Source organism: Cajanus cajan, chromosome 8, assembly GCF_000230855.2.
Source record: "Cajanus cajan strain Asha chromosome 8, NIPB_CcT2T_4, whole genome shotgun sequence".
Lineage (NCBI taxonomy): Eukaryota > Viridiplantae > Streptophyta > Magnoliopsida > Fabales > Fabaceae > Cajanus > Cajanus cajan.
The window spans coordinates 519,299-540,424 of record NC_138524.1 but is presented as its reverse complement, the minus strand read 5'-3'; the positions used below and the strand labels follow the sequence as shown (position 1 = coordinate 540,424).

Here is a 21,126-nt window from a genome sequence, read left to right as displayed (position 1 = left end):
TTGTTTCATTTAAACTATAATATAATTTAGGAAAAATCTATTAATGACAAACTCTATTACATGACATTTATCTAACTTTATTTATGATATCTAATTTTATTTACGACATCTTATCATAATTAATAAAAATTCTTAATAATAAAATTCTATTAACTTTATTTATGATACTATATTCATCTAACTTTATTATACCATATAATAATGTAATAAAGATATTTATATAACTTTATTTACACATAATAATGACAATATCATTCATATTTATGATTCTACCATTCCTTATAATTATACTTTTATCTTTAGATAAAATAAAGATAGAAGACTTGTGATTATATTAGGATTGGTAGTTATTATTTTAATGTCTTTACCTTCTTCCTGTAATGGCATTTTATCCACGGATTTGGATCTTCTACAGTTTCAAACAAAACTGCAAGCGGTGCAGTTCTAAATCTAGCCCTTAAAATTAATAAATTTAATTTTAAATATTAATTTATTATGTAATGAAATAAATTTAACGGATGAGATATGTGCAGTTGCAATTACGACTGTAGACGATCGTAATCCCATTATCCACGTAAACCCGTTTCTTTTTCCTCATTACATGAACAATAATCCATCAATTTGTATGTATCTTTCTTTTAAATAATCTTCAAATTATTGAAATTATATAAGTAGTGTAGAAAATATTAGAAATTATATTACGTAATCTCTCAAACATTGTGAAAAAACAAATCAGTCTCTTAATATTAATAAAATATTAAATATATCAACCCAGATACAATTAATAGATATTTAAAACTTTATAGATTTATTAATTTAATAACTATTTAGGAAAGAGGATGGACTAAATTGAAAGTATATTCTCACATGAATTACCATATTGCTTCTGGCCAACTTTAAATTCACAGCTCGAGTTCAAGTTTTTGCATGTATAAGCTTATATTTCATTTGTCCACTACACTTAAACATCACCCATTGCAGTTTTAATTATAGAACTTGTACTTATGCAGGTAGCTGGGCCTTTGAAGAACATAAAAACTCTTTCCCTCTTTTTTGAGTTCTGTGCTCACCCAGTAATCTCGACCTTTTGAATTTTGATTATTAAACAAACACCTGGATTCCCCCACACGTTTTGTGGAGTCATTAATCATGAGCCCTCTAGCTAAACACAAGCTGAATCGGTCAAGTTGGGTCATCCACTGCCTTATTTAATCTTTTGACTTTCAACGTTGATGTAGCTACTTAGTTATTCGGGAACACGTGAAAATAGATTATATAAATAACTATATAATTAAACAATAAATATACACCTATGAAACAACGATCTCACTTAAAGAAACCGATTAACTCAGTAAGAATTTTGCGGCTAGAAGATTAACTCAGAAGCAATAAATCATTGGGGAAAAGAAATATATCCTAAACATTCATTTTATAACCTCCCGGGGAACTGAAAGTTTTCACAAATTGGCACATCAATGAATATTTATCTAAAGATTAAAATGAGAATTCTTCAATTATCCTTTGTCACTTTTTTCCCCTTTTCCCTTCACTTCTTTACCCCTTCACCTTCATCTCTCACTTTGCTAATGAAAAAAAAAATTTGGGGGAAACAAAAACAGAGTCAGCAGGAAACGAAGTTTGTGCAGAAGGCCAGGCAGGAAAAGCAGATTATTCAAGACTTCTTCGGTCTCTTCGAACTCCCTTCTCTTTTATCTGCCTCCGCCGGCTTCTTCTTGTCTTTCCTTTCTCTCTTCTTTAGAGCAGTCATATGAGCCTTCAATATAGTTGCATAAGAAGCTTGAAAACGCTGGTGATCCTTCTGTCCAACCTTTCCAATGAAAACCCAGTAATATAAAATATTAGAAGTGGGAACAACTTATATGAACATGAAAGTAAATGGGAAGCTAAAATAGTTAATTGGTCTCGGGTAACTCAGATGCTATCCACTTCAAAAAAAATTCTACAGAAGTTACATTAACAAAAATTCATCCTTTAGACATACTGATAACTGAAAATACTATAAATTATTATTTTCATGCCTTGATTTATATTAAGTGTAATAAAAATTTAGCAAGTATCCTTTTTATTAATGTAATCAAAATTCATCAAATATCCTTTTATTGCCTTTCATTTCCTGATAGTGTAATTGTATGAAAAATAATACTCGGTCACTGATTTTTACAGTGCAATTTGTCCTTAATTGATAAATCTCAACTAGCATCAACGAACTCCATTAATTAACAATTACATGCCAAATAATTTTTATTTTTTATTTTGGCCTAAACCATGTGGGAAATCAGCTGGGGCCAACAGGGTGACTCATTCAAGAGAAGCACCAGGAATAACTGATCACTAGAGTGTAGCACAAATAACATTAAGATCTAACAGTAAGAAATGTAGCAGAAATTAGGGTAACACATTTCACGATCTGAGAAAAGAAAACTACAAAGTTTTCCGCACAAGCAAGCTGTACTCCAAGTCTACAATGAATTAAAACAGTTGAGAAAATCCCCCAGCCTCAAATAATAACATTTCCAACTGTATTGTCCAATCCAAAAATAAAAGAGATCAAGTACTCTTCAACAGAACTGATACGAAAAGATGCTAGCAGGTACTTGACATATCTAAAGCAATATTTAATACCAGTTTTAAAAACCATAAACATTATAATTGGTTTTAATGAAATCATGTTGTCTACAATATGTTTTTGAACCAGTTTAATATCAAATATTGTTTAGTAAATCTTGGTGAACCCGTTTTGAATTTTAGATATATATATATATAGAGAAATAAGGAAAGTAGGAAGTTTGGAAAACACACCCGCAGATCTATGATATCAGAAAAGGTAACTTATAAGTTAAAACTTAGGTATAACATCTTAGGTGCTTTTGGTATCACGCTTTGGAGTTTCACCTCAATATTCACTGTTGATCTTTAACATCGACCTTTTATTGCACAGGTTACCAAGAGGAAACTCCAATTCTAATTGGAAAACAACACAAAAAACACCTAAAGTACTGCATCAAAGCTTTGTCCTAACTTATAACAGTAATAAATAAGGTCACAAAAAGAAGATGAGGAAGATAAAGTTCAAATGACTAAACCCAAGTAGCATGCTAATAATTCTCTCTCCTTCACTAATTCCCCTTTGGTGAAATCAGCCTACTCTAATCAAGCACTCTTAATCATCACAAATAGAATAGAAAAATTGCATGTGGGAATCATACTAGGAATTTAATGCCTAACAGATCAGAAGATAATCTCTGATATGTATGTATACCAACAATAAGTTTTAATGAAAAGCATAATTGAATATATATATATATACATACCGAAGTAGAAATTGTCTTTTTCCCATCAGTAGCACGTATAAGGCATCTGTACTCAATTGATTCACCAGCAGTCGCCAATTTATTCCTCTGCACCTTAGATTTCAAAGATGCTGAAAGTGGCACACAAACAAGAATCAGTTTCCAGACACATTAACACAAAACTCTCAAGCAATATAACCAAGAAGGCAACATTAACACCCACATCGTTTAAGAGTAACCCAAACAGAGCCCTTTTCAGTGCTGCGCTCAAACATGCTGGTGAGTTCATTGAGAAATGGATCTAGCTGTAGAAGAACCTAGTCAAATCGGAAAACGGCAAGTAGCTGGTGTCAGAATCATTCAAAAACATTCCTCTAGAAATTAGCAACACTCCCCATTCCCCGCACCATGATTCGGTACCTAAACTAACATAATTATAACACTCATAAATTATAGATCACGATAGCATGAGCTGAATCCTAGTCCAAATTTTCAAAAATTAAATTACCGAAATGACATTACGGTTAACCTAAGCAAATTTACGTAACTAGATGTTGAATTTTGGTATTAACACTGAGAATGATTAAAGGGACGATTATTCCCTACGACGATCTAATCTGAATTTAAAATACGCGGCGGATGAAATCGGAGAAAGCGAATGAAAGAACGCAGAAAAAGTACGGAAATGGAATTAAGAGTAGTGGTTACCATGGTTGAGATACAGAGCTTTTGGGTGCTGAAAACGCAGTCGTCGTCGTTTAGGTTGAGTTGAAGAGGAAAAGGCAGAAGAAATTACCAAAAGACAAGAGTGAGAACGAGTTAAACAGGTTGACTACTCTCAACTGAGAGCCCAAGGCCCAAACCTCAAACCCCAGAGCCCAAATGATTAACTATACTATTTCATGACAAGGGCCCAACAAAATTGCTAGAGAGATTTTAGATATTACCAAACAACTTAGAAGACTTTAGCTTTTGGAAAAATTAAATGTAAAAAAATGATTTTATTAATTTGTAGATGAAAAAAATTATAATAATGTATTTTACTCGATTAATTATACGCATTGCTCGATTAGTTTTGAGAAGAAGAAAAATTTATGAAACTGTTCACAGTATTACACAAACCACATAATTTAACGATTTCAAGATGAGTTATGCACATTTGCATTAAATGTTTAGAAGGAAAGAAATATATATCATATAATAATCTTACCTAACTCCAACAATATTATTTTTGTTACAAGATACACATAATCACTAAAAAAATAAATCATATAATTCTACTTCATCCCTAACTTAACTTTCATTGTACACAATAGGTTAAGAATAATCACAAAAATAATTTCAAGGGAAAATTTTAAAAATAACTTAATATAGTTTTTTTTCCTAGTTAGTAAAGTAATGTATATGGATTTTATTAGACAAGAAATTCATAAATGATAACAATTTATAATTAGATAATAGATACAAAAATATACTACCAATATATTATAGTTAAATTTAAAGAACATATTAATACCACTCTCTTTTTAAATATTCATCACTAAAAAAAAAAAAAAAATTCCTGTGACATGTGGGACAGAAATATCCGAGACATTTAACAACAATTATTTAGTTACACAATTATTAAGCAATAATTTTATTTTTTTAATATAGATGTCTTTTTACACCATTAAATATTACAAGTACTTATATAAATGTGGCACTAGAATATATTCACTTGAAAAAAATAAATTGTCCTGCATATCTCTTGGTCTACTCTATTATTTTGAAATCCATGTTGTTCTATTAAATTAAATAAAGGTTGAAATATTTGTTTAGTTCTTATAAGTATTATTTATTTTATATTTTAATTTTTATATTTATCTTTTTTAACCTTTTTTAATTTTTATAATTTAAAATATAATTTTTTTATTTTTATATTTGTAATTATTTAATATTTTAATTAATATTGTTAAATTATTTTAATATTATCTCTTTTGTATTGACGGGACAAGAGTATTAATTTTATTTTTGTATGTTTGATTTTATTTTATTTTTAAATTATTCTAAATTAAATAATTTGATATTTCGTATTTTTTTTTCTCACTTATTAGTACTAATTATTGATATACTTTTTTTTATTCTCACAAAATTAAATAACTCTTTATTATATCCACACAAAATAAATAATATTATAAAAAAATAATAATAAACTAAAAAAATTAAAATTATAAGTATAGAGACCTAAAAAAATATATTTTTAATTATAATAAGTAAAAAAGAATTGAAAGAGACTAAAAATTTTATTTTAAATTATTAGGACTAAAACAATGATGGAAATAAAAAAATATTTTAAGTTTGAATAAATAACTAGTGACTTAGTTTATACGGGTGAAATTAGAAAAATGAAGAAAACAGGGGAGGGGAGTGACATTATCAAAAAGAAAGGATGTGGTGAAGGTGGAACCACACTTGAGGTTGGAGCATTTTACTAAACAAGAGAAGAAGGAATGAAAATGTTGGTGCAAACTCAATTCCTCTCTTCGGTTCAACACAGTGTTATCCTCTTCTCTTCCACGCAACCTACCCTTTCCTTCACTGTCAAATCGCAAAAGGGTTCTGAAACCTCATCGGATGATGATTCGGGTTCCACAAAGACTGGGGTGGGGTTTGGGTCATCGGAGACAGGTGGTGGTGGTGGTGGTGCAAACAGTAAAAGGAAACAAAAGCAGAAACAGAAGGGGCAGAGAGAAAGGGCTTCCATAATTCGAAGAACCCCGCTTGAAAAACCCGCTTTTGTTTCGGAGCAACAAGTGAGCAACGCTAAGGAAGAGAGCAAAAATGAAAGCGCTTTTCTTCTTGCGTGGCTCGGTTTTGGCCTCGTTATACTCGTTGAGGGCATTGGTCTTGCAGCATCTGGTTTCTCTCTCTATTCCTTTTTTTTTACTCACTCTTATAAATTGTATTTCTTAATTTGAATGTTATCTTAAAATTAAAAAAAATCGCACTGTCTCTTACGGAAATTAGGCACCACTTCATAGTGAGATACTTTGTACATATGATGATTATCTAAAAAGTTAAAAAAAATAATAATAATAATAATAATATGATATCACATTACTTATTTCAAAGACAAATGCTTACACTTGAATTTATTATGAAATGTTTTTAATGTATGATGATGTATCTCTACTATAATCTCTTGTACTTTTTTAAAATGATTTTGGATTAAAAAAAAAAATCATTCACTCTCTATTTATTTTTAACCTTATCAAGACTATTTAAAGACAAACAGTGAGTATTAGAAGCTTCAACCTGTCAAATTGAATTCACCAACGGTGTAACAGATAGGATTAGTCTCTCACATTGTGTAATAGATAGGGTTAATTAGTCTCTCCCAATGTGGCTAGGCTAACTAAAATTTGAATGTAGGTACTTACATTTAGTGTTCCACAATGTCCTGAACAGAATTGTAACAGTGAGAAACTTTAGAAGAAAAAAAACTGTCAAATTAGCACTGACCAATTTCCTGCTTACCACGTTAATTTGGCATTGGTGGGGGGAAATCTGAGACTGCAATACTCTACTATCTCGTAACCTGCCTTTAGGAAATCCCACAGCATTAAAATCACCGCCGTGCACAAATAAGGGTCACAGAACTCACATAGGAAACTCAACTACACCCAAAACACCAATCTTAACGTTGATCTTGTGGAATCATAGACAAAATTAGGATAATGGAAGCTGTAAGCTGTCTTCTGGAATGGTTCAACCAAGGAGGTGGCACCTAGCCATGAGCCTTCTTGAGGTTCAAGAATTCTGACCTAATAAGCGGCTTGGTGGGTTCTGGGATAAAATATGCTATCAAGTTTCAAGAAATATCAGGCCTTGAAATGAGGAAACTTCATGACAGCCCTAAACAAGGTGCAAATCCCATAGTAAAGTTGAGCATAAGATCACCATTAATGACAATGATTCATATTAGAAGATCCAAATCTATCTTGCTCTGCTTAGCATGAGGCAAAGCATGTAACCCGTACCCAAGGAAGGCAACGTGAGATTTCCCCACATCACCTCATCATGGTGGCCATCAGAGATATCCATATGTTCATTGCTAAACTGCACGTACCAGATTCCCATTCTATCACATCCACACACACTTCACGAGTTTACAAATCTTGGTCTAATTTCTTTACTAGTTTCATATCACCACTCCCTAATCCATTCCAAAACACTGATCATGCAAAATTTGAAATCGAAATTGAGAAAGTCCCATGACAAGGATGCCCAAGGCTTTTGTTTTGTCAATTGATGTGATAATGTGTGAGCCAGGATATGTAGTTTAAATGCAATATGGCAAACCTCTTTCTATAACATATTTATGTAACGCATGAAAATTTATGCAACTGTCGTTTTTTTTTTTTGAAATATTGTGACTGACTTTTTAATCTCTACTTGCAGGCTTCTTACCAGAACAGTGGGACCAGCTTTTTGTCAAGTATCTCTATCCATCGTTTACCCCTACAGTTTTCTTGTTTGTTGCCGGAGCAGTTGCATATGGAGTGTTTAAGTATTTGCAGAATGAAAAAATCACAGAGCAGAAGTAATGTGACAGTTTTAGTGTCAAAAACCCGTTGCCCTACTGGGTAAAATTAAAAATGAGGGTGACTGCAATCGTACTATGGCTTCACTTTCATTCTATTCCCCTTTGCTATTATAGGAATGAAAGTTGACAAATATGACAAGCCCCTTTAAGAACCATTTCTGTTGGATCACTAGTAACAACACAACAGTGTATCATATGGTCAAGTTACACAGGTTTTCGAAATGGCTTCATTCCTTGTAATTAAGTCTCTTTTTTGCTATGAAACTTACTTTCTATCTTAACATGGTCATGTTTGGATTTTGAACATCTCTCGGGTAGGTTTCCTTGCCAAACTCTAGTCTAGTACGTGGTTCTTTAAATCAATTTTCCTCCTAGTTATTGGAATTTGTCTTGAAAAAGTTTACTATTTTGGGCCTTAGTAGTTGTAGACTTTGTAATTATAACCATGCAGTTCAAGTGGACCTTTCAGCTTGACCCAAAAAAAAAAAAAATGGACCTTTGTCTGACTGCTTTTGCAAAGAGAGAAAAACCCTGGTTTTGGGGTATACTTGTGAACTTTGAGGCTTCCTCTTTCCATCATAAACAATATAAAATTTATCGTTACTGTATGGTTAAGTACCGAGCCCTCATCTTATCATATCCTGAACACTTTTAATTTTTTGCACATTATTTCTTCTTGTTGATACTTGCGATCAGAATTCCCGTTCCAACTTTTGACTTTGTGCATGCATGTTTTACCTTAATGATCTTTTATATATTAAGTGACATCGGATCAGAAATTCACAATCCTTGCATCAAGGTTACGAGTACGAGTTCTTTCAGTTAATGAGACACTCCTATTGCACCCCACATACAAACCTGTTATCCAGTGGCTCAGGTAGTGACGGATAACACCACCAAACCCCAGCAAGTCCAGGATTACCAAAGCAATTATGATTGAACCCAAACCAATAAAGCATGGAAATAAGGAAGATCAATATTTATTTATTGATAATAAATAAAACATAGGGAATAATGTTTTTCTGATAGTTCGAGGTACTAGACACCTCCTAAATAATACTCGATATTTTTCCACCTCTCCTCTCTAATTATTTTCTCCTATATTTAGTTTAAGCATCCCTTTTTTAATCCTAATTAAATCCTAAAAACTTAAAGATAAATATCCTAAAAATAAAGATAACAAGTTCCTGAAAATAAATGATAAAGATAATAATATCCTAATAATAAAAAATAATGATAATATTTGGCAAAATAACTGAAAAATAATTATTGCCTAATTCCTTTATGTCTTCCTCCTGTAAACTTGTCTAACAGGGGTCCGCGCCCTATAAAATTACCATTAATGTAAGCATTGGACCTATCATTTCTGCCTTGGAGTTGGAAAATCATGGTACAATGTTGGTGTATGAAAATTCCTATCAATGTTGTAGAAGGGTGCAACTTGCCCCCACAATTTGACCTGTTTGCTCGTTGTTGGCTGTCCATCATTTACACTGCTCGATTAGTTTAGTTATATGCCTCAAGTTTAGGTATATACGTACTTCAGTTAGTTCGATAATGATTAATAAGTCTAACAATTGTTAGAATAAATTTTGATACCATAATTGAGTTTTTTTTTTTTTTTTGCCTTATTATACTGGTCAATACGATATTTTCAACACATTTTGCTAAACTATTATCGTTAGAGTTAGATAAATCCTATGGGACTTGTCTATAATTAAGCTTTTTTCATTCAATATTTGTTAATAAAGTTATTCACAATATTGAGTGTGGGTTGATCTATGTTTCTAATATCGAGCTAATCATTAATGAATGGATCTTGAGCTACATGCAATTATGCTTAGTGAAAAATGTATATATATTGGAACTTAGTTTAATAATAAAAAATAATATTTTATTAATTTTTAAAAATCAAATAAATTCTTAAAAAACTAACTTTCATTCTATTTTTCTTTTGATCAAAAGATATTTATTTTATTTCTTAGTTATTTTTCTTATATTTCCCTTGTATTTCTCCTACTCACTGCGAAATAGGGTGTTAATGCTAGTTTTTCTTGCGCTTGAGAAAATAGTCTTAAAAAAATCTAACATGTTATTGAAATTTTGTTAAAAGATAATAAAAAGAAAAGTAATGGGCTGGTGTCGTTGTTGTATTGTTTCTGGAGCGAGGACCACTGAATCTTAAACTGGTTTGAATAGATGGCAATAAAATCCATTCAATTTTGCTTGCGACAAGTTTCAGTAGAGTTCATCCCATACACTAATTATTGCTCTCCTCCTAAACTCACGCCAAAATATTCGCAGTAACTCTCTTTAGGTGGGTGATACTAATTACAACCCACACTTTTCACAGGTCCCACATTCTTTTAACCCCACCGGTAATATGTACCGTTTCATAATGAAATCAATATAAAAAAAACCTACCCTTTTTGCTATTCCATCCAATCACTTTAATCGCTACTCATCTGGTTCTGGTTCTGGTTCAACTTATATTTTATTTCTGACACATACTTCTCCAAGCTTCCTATATGAATCATTCCACATTTCTCATACGTACCAATAGTATTTGTGCATGAAATTGGTTCCACTTCCACCGTCTACCTTTCTCCCTCAAAACCCATCGATATCACACATGTGATGATGTGAATGCCATTAGGCGTTACAACTGGCCAAGTCAGTCCATTTCTTTTAATTAGATTTTGAGCCATTTTAGTGGAGTATAATTTTAGAGCGGTCAAGACTTGGAAGATTTCCATCATGATAATGATTTTTTTTTTTTAATATAACAAAATTAATAATGTGTTGGATTTGGAACATATGGTGATTGTATTTATGGTGTAATAAGTACACTAGCTAGTGGGCTGTTGTCCCATCAATGAAATTAAATATGGCCCATAATAGAAAGCGGGTTCTTTGGATAGAGGCATGGGGGTTGAGCGACACAGGATTTAAATACTGTTCTGCAGCCCCGAATTCAAGGACCTTGGAAAACCAAATTCTTGGCTAAGGATCAACCCAAGATAAAGACAAAGCCATGTTTGTTCCTGTCCTCGAAAACTTTTTTTTTCTTTTTAATGAAATTATTCAGAACTAACAAGTTTTGGCAGTGCAATTAGCCGAGTTGGTAGATTAATACATGAAATACAATAGGTTAAGTAGGTTGATTAAACATGTTCATTTTGTATTAGAATTGTCAAATTGATAGGCGTTACTTATCATGGTTTGTTAGTTTTTGTTATTTAACATTAGCATATCTAGGTGAATAACTTGTCAATGGTTCTAAGACGATCCATTGTGTGTTTATTTGGGGGAATAATTTGTTAGTTTGCCTTAGATTTAAAAGCATCTCCAATAGGTTTACTTCACTCAGTTCTTATGAATTTTTAACTATCGAAATAAATGGATAGTGTTCTTAACAAAAATAAATAAATTGATTGTTAATAATAAATAACTTTTAATAATTAAAATATTTTTTACCTTAAAAATTCAACAAAAAGTAATGTTAAAAACTTTTGTACTCCATCTATACCTATATATAAGTACAAAAATATATATTTAAATTTTTAGACTGAAACTTAAGTAAATTTCAATGAAATCAATATTATTTAATATTTTTAATTCAAAAGTATTTTCATAATAATAAATAAGAATACTATTTACGTAAATATAATTAATAATATTTTAGATAATATAGTGTATATTTTATATGAAGTTGTGAAACTTAAATGTATTTCATAAATTTTTTAATCTATGTAAATCTGATAAATTTTGATTATATATATGTGGAAAGGGAATATTAGAGTTAAATTTTATTGAAACTCTTAAATTTGAGATGATATAGGATCTACAAAAATAAGCTAGAGAACATTTAATAACGTTAACATTAAAATTGTCCCATGACAATTCAATTCTTAATTTAATGATAATGAAAGAAAACATAAGACTCTCGATGGATATTAATAACTTCTTCGTTTGAAGTAAAAATAACTTAATGCAGCTTAAATAATGTGGCGCAAGTGTAGAGTTGACAAACCAATAAAGTCGTTGGATAAAACAAATATTATATATATATATAAGCACTATCCATTTTATCAAAATATCATTGTTTGAATGGGAAAAATATTTAATGAAAATGTTTAAATATCGACAAAAAAATATAAATAAGCTAACAACAATTAGATTAATGCACCTCTTTATGGTGGTTTCTTACTAATTTTTCTTTTATTGTTGGAGTTGAAGTGAGAAGGGGAAAAAATTAAGTTAAGAAAATTTTCCTTAAAAAATGGAAAGCGAAGAATTGGAAGAGAAAAAAAATAATATATATATATATATATAATTTTTTATTTTAATAATTTTAATACTAAGTAATATATTAATTTTCTTTATAGAGGATTATCTCTAGAAATATTTTAATTATTGTCCAAATTTAGAATATTCAAGAGTGTAATTTGTCTATTTTTATTTTAATAATTTTAATGCTAAGTAATATATTAATGTTCTGTATTGAGGATTATCTCTAAAAATAATTGTAATTATTTTTTAATTTAGAACATTCAAAAATGCATGTAACTTCTCTATTTAAGTCGTAAAGTTCTCATATATATATATATATATATATATATACTGGAATCTTATTTTGAGTATGAATCTCTCTACTTCTTACTATGATATATATTACTTATTATAATTAATTATTTCACAAATCATAATATTTATGACTATTAGTGTGTGACTCATAGATCATGGTTATCTAATGTTTCGTAATTAATTGGTTGTTAATTGAATGTCATTCTAGTGGTGGCATGGGGATTAGATTAAAGTTAGGAGTACCAAGTCATGAGGTTTGATTTTAGAAGTATAAGCCACTTACTTGCTAGCGGACTTGATCAATTAGAGTCATGTGTCCTGATTAAGTATCATCGAATAATTTGATTAAGTATCATCGAATAGTTGTAAACTTAAAAGATATATAACTTTCTTAACTTAAATACTTAAGTATAAAAAGATTAACAGATTGATATAGCCGGTCGAAATAATACACATAAGATTATAATTATATAATATATATATAAAATTATTATTTTTATTAAAACATTGTAAAAAAAATTATAAAAATGATACAATTCTTTTACTCATTTTAAAGTGGACAAGATTGAATAAAGGTCATTATTGCCTGGGGGTGTAATAATGAATAATTGGAAAAATAGCAACAAATAAAGTATGGACTATGTAGCTTTCAACAAATAGAAAAAGAATGGACTATGTAGCCAATTGCGTATTATTATATGTATGAAAGAACTTAAAGGTCAACGACAAAAAATCAGGCGCCGCTACCACCACTTTTTAAATACCTATTGCCTATTGCTGCCTTCAACTTCCATAAATCTAAATGATTGTGTATTCTCATATTTCAAAACATATCCTCAACAAAATATTTCAACAACATTAACATTTAAGTGAAGAAAATGAAAAGCATGTGAGAGATACTCCTAGTCCTACACAATTAGTGTAGCATGCATTATTAATCGTGACGATTGTTCATAATAAAATATCTCGTCCAATAAAGTTAACATAGCATTCGAACTTGCAAGTATTCTACTTCCACCGGGGTCACGAGTTCAAACTACTATTTTTTTTTATTTAAAAAAAATATAACTTTTTCTCATCAAATTAATATTTATAAGAATATAAGAATAAAGTGATATTTTCAATGATAATTATATATTTATGTCTTGTTTGATTAAGAGAAAATACATCAAAAATAAAATGGATAGAATGAAAATAAGTGATATTATTTGATTAAGAAAAAATAAGGAGGTGAAAAATTAAAAGATAGTGAACTCCACTTCTTTTATATATTATTTCTCATCTATTTTTTTTTTCTTCTTCTTTTTCAAATATACGCTTAAAATAAAAATCAAATTATGATCATTGATAGAAATAAAACTTCAATCCTCAATTAAATAATATAAGTGTACTAACCGTACTTCGCACTCGGGCTAACCCGGATTAGTGTTGCAAATAAGTAACCCCGAGCACGCGGTGCATGACGTCAGCCAGGTATTTGAGCGAATCATACCTGATTCCGAGGATCTCGTCCCAGACCAGATCCGCCCTTCAATTATATCATATCATATCATGATATATCTTATCTCAAGCCCAAAAGCCCAAGGAAAACCTAGATCACCTCAAGGTACGTGCATTATATATATGAGACTATTACTTGTGCAAACCCTAACTTTGGCATCGGAGTCTCTTTTACAGGTACCTCCCCCATCTTGGAGCACCAATACATCAGCAAAGGAGGCTCACCGATCTTACCCGGCGGATCAGCTCTACAGCAGATTTCCGGTAAGAACAATAAGTATTAAGTTATTTATTATTATAATACTTTTTTCTCATATATATATATATATCTATATATATATTTAAAAATTATCTCGGAACACTTTTAATGTGGAATGATATAAGAGATTAAAGATGAAAAATTAATTTTCTATCTTCTTTATAATCATAGTTTTGATATTCCTTAAAGCTATTGAGATTTGGACATTATTACCTTCTTCATCTATCATTACTTTTTCGTTATCAAATTGTTTAAAAGAAAAAGTGAAATATTAAAACATTTTTATTTTTTGGTTTAAAATGTCTACTTTACCTTGGATTTAAAATTATTTTTTTACGAATCCATCGGAAGTCGTATGAATAGTTTTATTTTTACCAGAAATGTTAAAACAGTTTATATTGGGAGATGGATTGTAGAATGTGGTGAAGGTTAGTAGAGTAATATTGTGTGTTGGGTTTGGTGCTTATCTAGTTTTATAGTGTGACTGTGAGTGGCTTTGAATTGGTAGAAAGGTGTTTGTGCATTTTGTGTAGGTGAGGGTGTTTTTTCCTACAAGTGGGACCTTCCCATCAGAATGTTGGCCTCCTTCTTTCCTCTTATGTAATTTCGCCTTCTCACTTCTCATTTTTAAATTATTCGATCATTTTTTTTATTTTATTCTTTGAAATTAACGACGCCACGCCAGAGTTGTAATGCCACTTTGGTTCACCTTTCTATATACGCACGCACGTCCTAACAAATTTTCACGTCCAAATGTTATGGTTAAACAAAACTTACAATTTACAAGGAGTTGCTTCCATTTAACGTTAAAAATCACGTTACAAAATCCAACCCAAACTTATATGGTAGGAGGGGGAAGAAGTTGTAGTTGTAGAGAAGTACACATAGCTAAACTATGGCCATCTTTACGTGTAGTTTGGTGTTATGTTATAAATAAATTATTTTGGTTGAGGCCTGCTGAATGCTGAATGCTGAATGCTGAATGCTGAATGCTGAATGCTGAAGAGAAGAGAAGAGAAGAGAGTGTTAGGGGTATGACTTATGAGCTAAGGTAGTCTATGTATGTAAATGTAATGTTGTGTTGCGGTCAAAGTGAATTCCAGCTGGACCTGCCTTTCCGGAAATTGCGTTAATTCATGTCATAACCAATCGTCTCCTAATTTTTCACACTTTTCGGTCAACCTCCATATTTAATGCACTCTAACTTTCTTTCTCTTTCTATTTTCTTTTTATTTTAATCTCTTAAATTTAAATTTTATATTTTTACTTTTTATAATTGAACTATTTAGATAAAAAAAATTTGTTAGATCAAACAAAATCCATTAAACATGTAATTTTATGGGCCTTTTAAAAATTTAAGGAAATTTTTTTAAATATAATAAGAAGATACTTTATTTTTAAAAATTATATAAAGAATATGATTATTTAGTTACAATTACAAAAAATAATTTTTATATTATAAATTAGTTATAATTCTATATTTTTTTAAATCAGTTGTATATATATATATATATATATATATATATTTGCATGTCACGTCACGTCACATAGTTAGTCGATTAATCCAATTGACAACCATTGATTTTATAAATTAGTTTTGTTTGTGATAAAGAAAGCATGTGAATTGGATGGTCATGTTATGTGTAAACTTGCTGAAATAATTGTTGATGGTTAAGTTGAATGCAAAAGATGGGAAATTAAGGAGTGAAAGTGAAAATGAAAGAAGCAATTGCAGGTGTAGGGCATGGGAGTGTGTTGCAAAATGAGAAGGGTGAGTATGTGGTGAAGATGTAAAAACGAGGGTTGATGGTTGGGTTTGTAAGGAGCAATAGAGCGCTTTAGTATTAGTACAGAACAAAACGTGCCCCACTTTTAAGAAAAAGAGATCCCCAAAAGCATTTTCAAGATTAATTTTCAAAAAAGAAAAAGGAGCAGTACTGTACATCATAGGCCTCGCCTCACAAATCCCCATAAAGTTTTCTTATAAATTTTTAGAGGGTAGGCCCTCTCACGCCCCCATCATTTCTTCATTTTTCCTCCTTTTAACAACTTTTTTTTAATATTAAATAAATAATATCTTATATACCGCCACACTAATACTATTTTTATCTCACTTTATTTTTTTTAATTATTTTTTATTTTTTAAATTTTGAGTATATTTTTTTTCTTAAATTTAAAATTTATTTTTAAATTTTTATAATTTAAAAAAAAATTATTTTAATCTTTCAAATTACAATAAAATACCTACCAGTAACATATTAAACAATTATACAATATTAATCAGATTTAGTGTGATATTTTTATTAATAAAAATGTTGATAAATAAATTTTATACGATAGTATTTTATTCATTAACAAAATTTAGTCATAAGAATTAAAGTATATTTTTTTAGATTATATAAATTAAAAATTAATTTTAAATTATAAATGAAAAATAAATTTACCTTTAAATTTAATAAATTAAAAATGTATTCAAGGCTTTATTTTCTATCAAATAGATAGCTTTTCACTTTTTTCTTTTCTTTTTCACCTTTATTTTTTTACCCAATCTACTCCAATGTGTAAGAAAATGAGTAGTTCTTATATATGATACTCATATAGACCCTTTCATAAATATATGTGGAGGCACAACTACCATTTATCTTTTAGTACAATGAATTCTATTAAACTCTTCTTAGGATTAAAATATCTTCCATAAACAGAATTTTTTCTACCGGAGTTTACATAATAAAGGCAGTAATTAAAGCATATACTAAATGAGTTTATGCATAAAATTGCAACATAAATATTGTATTGTTTATTATAATAAATTGAAATAATTTGATATTTTTTATATATTAAAAAGTGTATAGCATGGGAAAATAAACAAGATCGACTAATATAACATGCTATTCCATTAAGTATAGATTCACACGTCAATTACGATTAATCTTTTTATAAAAAATGTTAGATATTTTATAATATTATAAGTTTATGTTAATTTTTGTTTTTTGGCAATAATTATGTGTTGAATTGTTTTGAAGTGTAATTGAGAGACTTTGAGAATTAAGTTTTTGGGTGTTTTAAATAAGTTATATGGACAGAAGTCTAATTTAATCTGAGAACGAAAGTATAAAAAATTTGTTAAAAATCAAGTTTCAGAAGTTTAATTTTTTATAATCTTAAAAAAATAAGTTAGAAAGAAACTCTTTGAAGTCCATAAGTCTTTTTTCTTCTTTGAATCTCCTCTCTAGAGGATGATTTATATGTGTGAAATCTTTTCTCAAATTAAAGATAATTAATGATATAAATTCTAATAATATTGTGGAAATAAATTGATTTGTATTCTATATATTATTATATTATAATTTAGAGAGAATTCTTGAAGCTTTGTGATACAACAATACATGTCATATCGCACACATTTTCGATGTACTACACTTTTTATTTTTTATTTTTTATTTTGTAAACGACCGGGGAACTAAGCTCTTACACCTTATTTTGTAAATAAACTAAGGAAACTAGTTTTATAAAAAATTAAGTATAGAAGTTAATTTTAATTATAAAAAATAAATTTTATTATCTTTTAATAAATATTTATTAAAAGTATTCAAATAAAACAAAAAGCACTTCAAACTCGAGCAAGCATTGCACTTAATTGAATGACCAATTTAGACCCAATGAATTAACAAACAGTCAAATAATACATATCAATAATTGATGACTTCTTTTTTGTCCCAGAAGATTAACCAGTGATGCTTAATTAAAGTAGTAAAGCATGATTGCTGATTCCAATGTAAGTCCTACACGACACACGTTTTAATTTTAAAGATTCCAAAAGTGATCTTAATGATAATATCCTCTAAGACAAGACAGCATTGGTGTCACATTAATACTATCTTAAATATATTATAGACAAATATTAAAAGTATTAATTAAACGCCTAAATAAAATATTAAATATTGTTTTACCATAATGTTTAATGAATATATTATGTAATTTTTAATAAAAATTACTATTAATCTCTTAATCATTCGACATTAATTAACGTTCTACCTATGTCTAAAATTTTCGTACACACTTCATCGTGGAACCTTTCATACCTAAAAATAAAATAGAAAATTCGTACTTATGGATATTTTTGAATATATTTTTTATAGATGCATAATAATAGATAATTATGTCAATAATAGCTTATTAATATACGAAAACAAATAATAAAGTATTTGTATTTATAAGTATTTTATATATGTATTTTAAAGTTATTTAAACAATTTTAATTACATATAACAATTGTTTTAATTTACTTTTAGTGTCCCTGAATTTTTCTATATCTACATATAATACAAATTTTAAATATAAAGATTAAAATATTTTTTTAAATTATAAAGACTAAAAAATATAATTTTAAATTTGAAAGATTAAAAATATCTAAACTATTTAAAATTTATGGAGTACATACAAGTTTATATTGATAAAATATAATAAAAAGATGTAATTTTAGATCGAATGTTTTTTATTTGATTATTTTTGGTAATAAATCTTAATAGTAAGATAACATATGTATCTTATTAGGATTTGTATTAAAGTTTTGAGTTTTGATGGTTGGAAAGTAGTTTGAAATTGTGAGATTTGAAAGATAGGAAAGCAGATAAAAATGGGTTGGGTTGATTTTGGATTATAATAAAATAATAGGGTGAGTTTGAAAATTGAAAGTGTGGTATGTAGTAGGAGTGAAGAGAGTAGCGTAGATAGCGTTGGAGAGGGTAGGCTAATAGGTATAATAATTGCATTATTGGTATTTCAGTTATTTTGTTTTTTGTGTGACAAGGGTAGATGGTAGGTTTAGAAGGAGAAAAGAATGGGCAATTGTGGGGTGCAGGTGCAGGTGCAACAGGAACGGAACATGAGCCAAAGAGAAAGAGTCTTCGTTTCTGTGGCATTCAATAGATTACTCATTTCCGCCGCTCTAATTCTTTCCAGAAATGAAACAAAAATACGCCTAATCCTATTTAATTCCCCCATTCCAATCATGATTCATAACACACAATCTCCGTGTGATTCAAGATTCCCCTTCCATATGATATAAGATATATGATATAAGATATATGATATGAAGTAACAATAAATTACATTATTTGCATAAATGGACAAACTTAACTACTAGCTTAACAAAATTACCAGAAAAGCCACAAGCCCAAAGGAAAGGTACCAAAAAGAAAAAGAAAAAGAAAAAGAAAAAGAAAAAGAAAAATAGGGTGCAGAGAGTGATAAGTGATCAGTGATCAAGAGCATTAGGTCCAGTACAGTAATTGAGAACGTGGCTCCACACCCACTGAACGAGGAAGCGCCGTCGGATGCCATTCATGTTATACGTGGCGCCATCTCGAGCGTCGAGGACCTGGCCGGTGTAGGAGCCACCGCCGCCGGTGCCGTAAATGCCCTCGCAGAGATCGGCAATCTCGACGGGGAAAGAGGGGTCCTGGCCGGCGTACCAAGCGTTGGCGAGGGGGTTGGTGGCAAGCTCAGCCATCTCGTGGCCAATGACGCTGATCATGCCGTCGACTCCAACGTCGGAGTTAGGGGACTTGAAGGGCTTTCGGTTGGGGATGTAGGGGGGGACGGCGAAGGGGTAGGCGCACTGCCCGGGGCAGAACCTGGCGGAGTTACCCACCCAGGCGTAGGGGAGCGTGTAACCCACCAGCGAGGGAAACGTGAAGTAGTGGAACCCACACACCGACGTGCAGAAGTCCTGCACGTACACGTCATCGGCTGTCAGCACAAGATATAACCCGCTCCGAGGGTTAATCGGCAAGGGCCTCGTTTTCGCTGTGATGGCGCTCTTTATTACCGACTGGATCCAGAGACGGCTCAGGGATTTCCCGTGCGAGTACAACCGGTCGTTTTTCTCCTCCCCCAGCCGGACCGTTTTCGAAATGTTGGATCCGGTCTGGTCCGTGTACAGCTCCACGGTGCGCCACCACCCGGCCACCGATGGGTGCGGCGCCGCCGTTGCCGAGATTGAGTTGATGAACTCGCGGATGATCTTCTTCTGCCTTTTCTCCCATTTTCCGTACCAGATGGTGTGGACGGTGATGTTGCTGGTGAGAACCGGTCCCATGTGGTACCTCAGCTTCACGAACTCCGAGGAACCCTCGTATTTCTTGGAGTCTCCGAAGGCGTAATCGGTGGTGTTCATTTTGTTGTTGCGCGGCGGCCACGGACGCCATGCCGAGGCCGGAGCCACGGCGAGGAGGAGGAGGAGAAGGGGGAGGAGCGGCGATGGGGTTGGGCACATTTTTTGGGTGAGGTGAGTACGAAACGTGATGTTTGAGTGGGCGAAGGTTCTTTATATTATAGACATCCCAAAAAGCTTATTCGTTTTGTGTTATTTATTATTATTATTATTATTAGGGGGAGAAAGAAATAGAAGAGTGTGAAGTGATAGTGATTAAGTTGAAGAGAACGGCGTGGATTAAAAAAATATAAAAAAAAATAAAAAAATGAAACTAGGAAGAGAAAATGTTTGTATGTATTTTTGGTGACATTGATTTGCGGGTAATGGAGGACAGATAGATTCTTAAAGTGAAGGAGAGGGGTGTGGGGCCGAGGGAAGGATGATATACATTGATGATGATGATGATGGTGGTTGTCGTCATCTGATTTGAGAATTGCGCGGGAAAAGGAAGGGTAGGGGTAGAATGGGGATTTTGGGAGTGTTTGTTTTAGTTTGAAAAGGGGGACCGCCAACACAAGAGCGTGGTCCGAACCCACCCATTGGGTGTTGCCCTGTTGGAGGATCGATGCTCCTATCCACGTCTACTACTTCTCCATGTCCTTTCCACTTTCTACTTTCCTCTTTTCTTTTTTTGTTTCATCCACTTTAATTTATCTTAACCCCCTTT

General features: G+C 31.1%; 3 protein-coding genes across 3 annotated transcripts; 1 reads left to right on the top strand and 2 right to left on the bottom strand.

The window, feature by feature from the left end:
• Window positions 1–1,412: 1,412 nt before the first annotated feature.
• Window positions 1,413–4,172, bottom strand: LOC109798884 (Signal recognition particle, SRP9/SRP14 subunit). Its single transcript, XM_020359312.3, has 4 exons — window positions 4,020–4,172; window positions 3,535–3,628; window positions 3,333–3,442; window positions 1,413–1,828 (listed from the first exon to the last, which is right to left on the bottom strand). Exons 1-4 carry the CDS (start codon window positions 4,020–4,022, stop codon window positions 1,673–1,675), a joined length of 363 nt encoding a protein of 120 aa, XP_020214901.1. The 5' UTR covers window positions 4,023–4,172; the 3' UTR covers window positions 1,413–1,672.
• Window positions 4,173–5,706: 1,534 nt separating this feature from the next.
• LPA2 (low psii accumulation2) lies at window positions 5,707–8,202 on the top strand. Its single transcript, XM_020359128.3, has 2 exons — window positions 5,707–6,209; window positions 7,752–8,202. The coding sequence occupies exons 1-2, from the start codon at window positions 5,801–5,803 to the stop codon at window positions 7,895–7,897; spliced, it is 555 nt and encodes a 184-aa protein (XP_020214717.1). The 5' UTR covers window positions 5,707–5,800; the 3' UTR covers window positions 7,898–8,202.
• Window positions 8,203–19,335: 11,133 nt separating this feature from the next.
• EXL3 (EXORDIUM like 3) lies at window positions 19,336–20,629 on the bottom strand. Its single transcript, XM_020359149.3, has one exon. It carries the CDS (start codon window positions 20,517–20,519, stop codon window positions 19,500–19,502), a length of 1,020 nt encoding a protein of 339 aa, XP_020214738.1. The 5' UTR covers window positions 20,520–20,629; the 3' UTR covers window positions 19,336–19,499.
• Between the last annotated feature and the right edge of the window lie 497 nt (window positions 20,630–21,126).

Coding starts and splice junctions, on each gene's coding strand:
- LOC109798884 (XM_020359312.3), bottom strand. Junction 3,443..3,534: donor TTGGGTTACTCTTAAACGAT/GTGGGTGTTAAT, acceptor TGCCACTTTCAG/CATCTTTGAAATCTAAGGTG. Junction 1,829..3,332: donor AAAAGACAATTTCTACTTCG/GTATGTATATAT, acceptor TTCATTGGAAAG/GTTGGACAGAAGGATCACCA.
- LPA2 (XM_020359128.3), top strand. CDS start 5,801: ATGAAAATGTTGGTGCAAACTCAATTCCTCTCTTCGGTTCAACACAGT. Junction 6,210..7,751: donor CATTGGTCTTGCAGCATCTG/GTTTCTCTCTCT, acceptor CTCTACTTGCAG/GCTTCTTACCAGAACAGTGG.
- EXL3 (XM_020359149.3), bottom strand. CDS start 20,519: ATGTGCCCAACCCCATCGCCGCTCCTCCCCCTTCTCCTCCTCCTCCTC.